The sequence below is a fragment of the Crocodylus porosus genome, unplaced genomic scaffold, assembly GCF_001723895.1.
Source record: "Crocodylus porosus isolate Cpor-Errol unplaced genomic scaffold, CroPor_comp1, whole genome shotgun sequence".
NCBI lineage: Eukaryota > Metazoa > Chordata > Crocodylia > Crocodylidae > Crocodylus > Crocodylus porosus.
Window position 1 is genome coordinate 28,276,978 of NW_017728910.1, and position 7,377 is coordinate 28,284,354.

At 62.9% G+C, this 7,377-nt stretch overlaps 1 protein-coding gene across 1 annotated transcript in view; it reads right to left on the reverse strand.

The window, feature by feature from the left end:
* ACADVL (acyl-CoA dehydrogenase, very long chain) overlaps nt 1-2,230 on the reverse strand; it is a 15,621-nt gene extending 13,391 nt beyond the window's left edge. The window contains exons 1-4 of the mRNA XM_019532944.1: nt 2,148-2,230; nt 1,575-1,629; nt 800-872; nt 338-402 (exon numbers count right to left, since the gene is read on the reverse strand). Coding sequence (XP_019388489.1) covers nt 338-402; nt 800-872; nt 1,575-1,629; nt 2,148-2,230 — 276 coding nt within the window. The remainder of the gene's footprint in view (nt 1-337; nt 403-799; nt 873-1,574; nt 1,630-2,147) is intronic.
* Nucleotides 2,231-7,377: the final 5,147 nt, after the last annotated feature.

Here is a 7,377-nt window from a genome sequence, read left to right on the forward strand (position 1 = left end):
GGGGCAGCGCAGGGAGTGGGGGTGTAAATGCCCTGCCTCCCTTTCCCCTTGGCCCCACTCCCTCCTCTCCTCCCCTCTGCCCCTGGCGGGCTGGGCCGAGAGGCGCGGCACAACGCTGGCCCCACGAGTCCTCCCAGGCACCCCCAGGCCTCCCGGCCCAGGACAGGACCCCCGAGGACACGGCAGCCCCCCAGGCCCTGGCCAGCACAGGCACCGCGGCCCCCCGCGACAGCAGTGGTGATGAGCAGGCGCATGTGGAGAGGGAGGAGAGGGGCTCCCGGGGCAGTGGGTCCGGGGGGTCGCCCAGCCTCAGCCAAGTCCCGCCGGCCGCACTGACCTGGAAGAAGCGGGTGCAGGGATCCACCAGGGCCTGCAGGAACTGGGTCTGCTCCGCCGTGAGAGCTGGGGAGGAGGTGGCACGGCGGGGTGGGCGGGGGTCCCGCGGGCGCAGCGGGTCACCCCCAGCCTCGTTCTCCAGTGCAACGACTAGGTTTCATGGCAGGAGGGTGCTGATGCCATGTGTGAGCTGCCTTTTCCCCCCGGGTGGCTCTGTGAAGGCTGGGGCTGCTGGCTGGCACCCTCCTCTCCAGGCTACAGGACCAGTCCTGCCCCACCGGCCGGCCGCCCCCTAGTCTCAGCCCACAGCAGCGACCCACCGCCTGCCTGGCCCCTCCAGGGCAGCCTTGGGGAGGCCCAAGGCTCGGACAGCCCCCTCCAGTGCCACCCCCCCGGAAGGCGCCGGGTGGGACCGTGCCACTTCGCGCCCAGTGTCACGTGCCAGCACCCCAAGCCCTCCTACCTGAGGGGAAGGGGAAGACCTGGTCGGGGACGAGCTGCCCGTTGAACGTGCTCCGGACAAAGGACCCGACTTCCTGGAGGAGACGACAGCGGTGACCACGCGCTCGCACAGCTGGACGGCTCGTGGCTCTCGGCAGGGACGGGCTCCGCAGGGCCCGGCTCCGGGAGCACGTGGCCGGTCGAGGGGGCGGCTGTCCTCTCTGGGGTCGCGGGGCTGGAGCCTGCCTCCCACACAGCAGCTGGTCCTGGAGCCCGCTCCTCAGGGCACGGCCCATCGGCTCTCCAGCCGGCTTGCTTATCCGGGCCATCCTCGCAGCCCCCGACCATGGTGCAGGCTAGGTCCACCTGCCCACAGGGCACGCAAGGGGCCCGTGGCGATGGAGAGGCCTCTGGCCTCCTCTCCTTCCTCATGGGCTGCATCATGGGGGCTGACACCATTTGCTGATGCCCACAGGTCGCAGCTGTGTGAGCAGCTCAGCACCTGCGAGACCCGGGCCCCGGGGACTGTGGAGACAGCCCTGCTACAGAGCCTAGAAACCAGGCTCGAGCCAGTGCCGCAGACAGGCTCAGGGTGGCAGGGGGCTCACCAGCGTGCACCTAGACTCCTGGCAGCCCCAGGTGAACTTTTCGTATCAGGCCCCCCTTTGCCAGAGATAATGATGATAATAATAATAGGACAATGGAACAAAATTACCATTTTTAGGCCCCCTTTCTAACCATTTTCTGGCAGCTGCCCAGTTTGCCCATGCCTGGGTCTGGGTCTGGGTCTCTCTTACCGGGTCTGCTTGACTCGAGTACTTGGCTCTCGGGAGTGCTCTGTAGTACGGCAGCCTGGGGACACAAACCGCGGTGCTGCGATGTGGTGAGGGCATGGCACAGCACCTGTTCCCATGCAGCCAGAGCCAGTCCTCAGCACCTGCCCGTGCAAGGGGAGGACGCGGGGGCCACTGCACAGCCTCGCTCAGCCAGGGGCCCTCGGGAAAGCCCGTCCATTCGGGGGACGCCAGTACACAGGAGGATCTCAGGGCTGGGCAGGGCAGGGGAGATGGATAGGGCAGTGGATGTTGCTAACTCAGAGCCCAGTGCGCCCAGCAGCAGCCTGCACGCCGTGGTGTGGGCACGCTGGAGACAGGCAGATCTGATGCCAGGTCCACCCAGATCTCCTCAGCGAGAAGCAGACTGTGGCACAGGAGCTCAGACCGAAACACGGCCCCAATCGCCGGGCTCAGGGCAAGGGCGCAGGGACGCCATCACAGAACCAGCGCGGGAGGAGGCGCCGGTACACCGCGCCGCCCGCGCCCAGGCCCAGCGCCCAAGACAGGGCCAGAGCACGGACGTGGCACCAGTACCTGCGGGCGGGCTTGGCCAGGGACTGCGCCCAAAGCTGCCTCCACCACTTGCGAGCAAGCCTGGTCCCGACCAGACGCAGCATCCTCTCCGGGGGCGACACGCAGCAACCCTGGCAGGAAGAGGAGGAGGGGGCTTCATCCAAACCGCAAAGACCAGCATGTTTCATCACGCCAGCCACAGCTAACGCTACCCAGGCCCCCCCGCCCCCGGGCCTGTCACCGGTCCCCCCCGCGGGGCTTGTCTTCGCATTCCAGAGCATGTGCGGCTCCCGGAGACACGCTGCTTCCCGGCCCCCGGCTCAGACCCGCCACCGAGGGGCTCGTTACTCACGCCTGGAGCAGCACCCGGCTGAGGACCAGTCTCCGGCCTGGAATCCTGAGAAACAGCCGTTGCTTCCACAGTGTGACATCACTGCTCCAGAAGCGATGTCACTTGGCGTATTATGATGTCACTGTTGCATGCATTGGTTACAGCCCAGCAGCACCAGGGATCAGCCCTGTTGGGCTGGGCACCGGGCAGGCTGGCCGGGGGTTGAGACGGCAGGGAGGGAGCACGAGGAAAAAGGGACGCGAGGAAACCAGTGCCTGCCACAAGCAGCAGCGCCAGCGCCAGTGCTCGGCCACTGGGTAGCGTCGCAGGCATCGCTGCAGGGCTGGGCCTGGCTCCAGGGGCGTGCCCAGCTGGCCAAGCAGGGTGACATGCCAGCTAGCAGTGCCTAAACCTCCCGAGCGTGCCCACTGGACAGGGCACGACGCCCCGGCGAGCAGTGGCTACGCTCACCTGGGCACACGGCTCCCTGGGGAAGAGCCGTCGTTATCGTGCGGGGCTGAAGGCGAGGCCGGCCCGTTGCTGCAGAAGGCACAAGCCAGGAGGGTCCGTGGGAGCTGCTACCAGCCGGAGCGAGTCACTGTGCCGGGGCAAAGCCAGCGCGACCCACTCCCGCTCTGCGGCAGTTCACGGAGCCCCAGCGCTGGGGCACATCCCTGGGGAGGGGAGACGCTCAGCTTGCCCTGGCTTAAGGCACGTCCGTGGCCCTCGGAGCAGCGGCAAGGAGCTGAAAGTTTGCGTGTGGAGTTCTGGGCCAGACGGACAGCATCACTGTCTACGCCGTGCTGCCAGGCGTCTGGAGCAAAGAGCAGGTCCCGGGCCCCGCGTGCCCTCCCTGCGCTGCTGCAGCACCCGCTCTGCACCTGTGCCGCCCCGCCGCCGTCTCCCTGCTTGCTGCCTGGCCCGATCGACAGCCCCGGCTGCTCCGGACACAGCACCCGGGCTGGCGCCTGAAGCGGCGCTCCCGCTGCCCCGGGGTCCGAGAGCCTCTCCGGCCTGGAGCCGAGTCAGGCCCCACCATCACCAGCCCTGCCGCGTCCACGACACGCACGTCGCTCTGGCCCAGGAGGTGTTGGGGCGGTGCCCACACCCCCCAGGACCATTTGTGCAAGGAGCTCAGAGCCTGCCTCGAGGGGGGCCGTGCGTGGGCTCAGAAATCCTCACGAGCTGCTGCAAACAGCTGGACCTGGGCTGGCACAGTGAGCCTGGTGCAGGTTGGGCCCTTGTCCACCCCGTCACCGAAGATGCTCCCTGGACAGCCCACGTTCCCGTGTGCGCTGTCCAGGCTGGTATTACGGGCCCCAGACCAGGCAACAGCGGCCGCCACCCGTGCCCGGGGAACCGTTGCAGGCCACACCGCCCCGTCCACCGTGCCCCAGCTGCGAAGGGTCAGTCGAGAGTCCACCTGACCTTGGCTTAGCATCAGCAGCCGGAGAAAGGGTTTGTTTTCTCTCACGCTCACGGGAGCACGTGCGGGGAGCCCGTCGCCATGCACAGCCCCGAGCAAGCTCCCTTCAGCTGTCTAATGTGGGACAGTCACGGAGCAGCGTAAAGGCCTTTGCTGCTCCAGGCCCACGGTTCCCACCCCCAGGAATGCAGCACGGGACCCTGCAGCCTGCACAAGCCTCACAACATGCCCAGAGCCACTGGGGCAGGTGCTGGTCCCCTCTCGGGGGTGAGGAACCAAGGCCCAGACCTGAGGAGCGCCTGCCCTGGTCCCTCGGGACGGTCACGCAGAAGCCTGCAGCAGAGCTTCTGCAAACTCCCGAGCACCACGTGGTTTATGCTGACTGCCACGCAGCTGCTGGCCGCCCCATGCACACAGCGGCATCCAGACAACACCCAGCGGGCTGCTCCGGCTCCCACGCGCACCCTGCACCATGAGACAAAGCGGGCTCCGTCCTGCTGCCCGTTGTGTGCAGAAACTTCCCCCGTGAGACTGAGCGGCAGGACGTACCGCAGGAGCCCCTCTCTGCCACCCCCAGCTCCCTGCAACCGCGGCGCCGCCTGCCACAGCCACTTCCTCTGTCGGTGTCAACACTAAACGGCCTCCCTGTGTCTCAGCATCTCTCACAGTTTGCGCTTCCCCTGCGTTTGAAACCCCCTCTTCTCTCTGTGGGGGTCTGCGTTCCCCCCCCCCGGGGTGGCTGGCACAGGGTTACATCTGGGATCACAGAGGCTAAGGCGGCGGGATGCCAGGCTGCAAAGATGCACCATCCTCTCCCAGGCAGATGTGCCTGCCCCCGTCGATGGTGCTGCGGCAGAAGGCAGAGGCATGTCCCATGCTGAGCTGCCCCTCCATGCAGCCTGGATGTGACGGACATGCCCATAAATCCCTCCTGGCCACCCGGGGAGGCAGGAGCCAGGCTGCGAGCGGGGAGAGGATGTGTCCAAGGGACCCGCAGTAGCCATCCTTCCCGGATCTGCAGGGAACAGCCTGAAGAGTCCCTCGAGGTCCCTGACCCCGGCGCCAGAGAGGAGTTTGGGCAGCCTGCCTCATTCAGTTCTGGGGGAGGTGTCGGGGCTGGGGCCAGGACTGCCAGCTTCCTCTGCCCTGCTCTCCAGAGCCAGCCGGGATCTACAGGACCTGTGCATGGCAAGGAGAGGGTCCCTGCCCTGCTGCTCCCCATCGCCCTGCAGGGCTCCACACGGTTGCCGGCACCTGCCAGGGCCAGGAGCTTGGCCCTCTCCCACCCCCCATATGCACAGGGCCCTTTCCCAGTCCACACTGGGGCCCTTGCAACCCCCATGGGCTCCCCCATAGCTGTTGCTGCCCCCGCGAGCTATGTCAAGACAGCACTCACGCTGCTCTGCCACGGTGCAGAGCCCCAAAGGGAGGTGCTGCAGCAGCTGCAGTCAGTGGCTTTGTCTGTCCGCCATGCCGCACAGCACGTGTGAAGCGGCACCCGTGCACAGTCAGTCTCAAGCCCGCGTGGGCTGCCTCGAACGTTCAGTTTACCAGCGGGGCCATGCGCAGAGCTGCTGCAGGAGTGCAGCGACACTTTGCCATGTCCTGCTTTGCTGAACTGACCCATCCTACAATGATGATCAGTTATGTATTTTTAAAAGCATTCATCCTGACCAACACAGAAAGGCCAGGAGAGCTGACAGAGCTAGAGCGGAAAGGCTCTAGCCACTCTCTCAGCTGGGCTACAAAAGCTACTCAAAGCAGAAAAATGCCTCCCTGCTAATAATCAAGCATGATCAAAAATATCCCAGTGTTCAATGCAAACACACAACTGTGATTGCACAAATTAATTCTCATCATTCAGTTCCCCGCACCCGACAGTGAAGCCCCTTTTCCACATGCAGAAGCAGTGCTGTCTACAGCATCCATAAACTCCCTAACAAAATGATGAATCCACAGCAGAGGAGGAGGCAGGTGAAGCCTAAATAGCCGAAACTTCCCCAGCTGAATTTTGGTCAGGACAGAGGGGCAGCTCACATCTGTTTCCAGGAAGCATTGTGGGATCTCCAGGTACCACCAGCGGTCATGTGTCGGCCTGATCCACACAAACCTGGCTTCTCCATTTGCATGGAGCTGCTGATGAAGCTAGTTCCTTTGCAACCACATTGCTGAGACATTGGGAAAGGGATCTAGCTAAATCTCAGCTGTATAAACAGCTCTCAAAAGGCCTCTGATGCATCCAGCTGGATTAGGAATCATGACAAACTACCAGGAAGATGACCAATTTCCAGAGGAGGGTGGCCCACGCATAGGGGTACAAACAAAAGGCTTGTTTGCTCAGGCGTCTCCCACCTGCCTGGCACTTATTATTCTGTTTTAGTTAATGTTTTCTTAGCTGGTGCAAAAGCTGCATGTAGAAGTGCCTGATGAGCTCCAGTTCCATTTATAGCTGCAGTGCTTCAGGCCCGTCGTGCACGCGTTCTCTTTCTCGTTGCATTTGCATTTATTAACCGGACTGAAGCAAGGTGCTAACTCCTGCCATAGCTGCATTTTCACTGAGCACCAGACCGTAGCTCACAGGTCACATCTGCTGTGTTTGCATCTGGCTCTGCTCCTCTGACTGTGGCCCCCTTCTGCTACTCCTGTTACAGCCCTGCATGGCACTATTATCAGTCCATCTGCCCAGGTCTCCCGAACGGATCCTTTTGCTCATATTGCCCTTTCTATCATGAAACGATCAGTGTAAATTGCCAAGGCCTGTTTAGTTCCAGAGAAGTAGCCCAAGACACCCTGATCAAACCCACACCAACCCCTGCTGCTCAGGTACTATCAGAAACATGATGGGCAGATTTCAAAAGATCTAGCAGAGATGTGCAGCATGGGGCCCAGGGAGCTGCTGTGGTCTCTGCGCCCAGCCGGTCCCCATGGAGAGCTAGTGACAGTGTGCTAAAGAGTTAAAGCAGGGAGCCAGGTTTCCACAGCCTAGCACATCCAGTTAGCACATGCAAGGGCCTAGTGACCCCCCGCCTCCATCTCGCCAGGGGCTGCACTGAAGGGTCCAGTCTGGACGCACACAGCTGAGTGTCAGTGTACGGAAGAAGTTAGGAGACCCACAGGTCAGGGGGTTCACCCCCTCACTGAGTCCCAGCGCTGCTCTTGCGGGCTAGCTCTGGAGAGGCCGAAAGTAGACAGTCTTTCCTTGTACTGCAACCAGCCTTTTTAATTCCTTCTTTATCTTTAGCAGCTCGTTTCCATGTGCAGTTGATGGTACCTGGTAACTTCTCTATCGCCTCTGCGACTGCACACACTACTTACAGCCTCCGCCCAGGCGCAGACAGAGCCATCACACGCTGCTGCTGGCCCACATTCATCTTGGCATCAATGATGACTCCAAGATCCTTTTCTGTCTCTGCCCTGACGAGAAGGGAGTCCCCCAGCCTGTAGGTATGGTGCTGGTTCTTCCTCCCCAGGTGCAGCACCTTGCACTTGTTGGT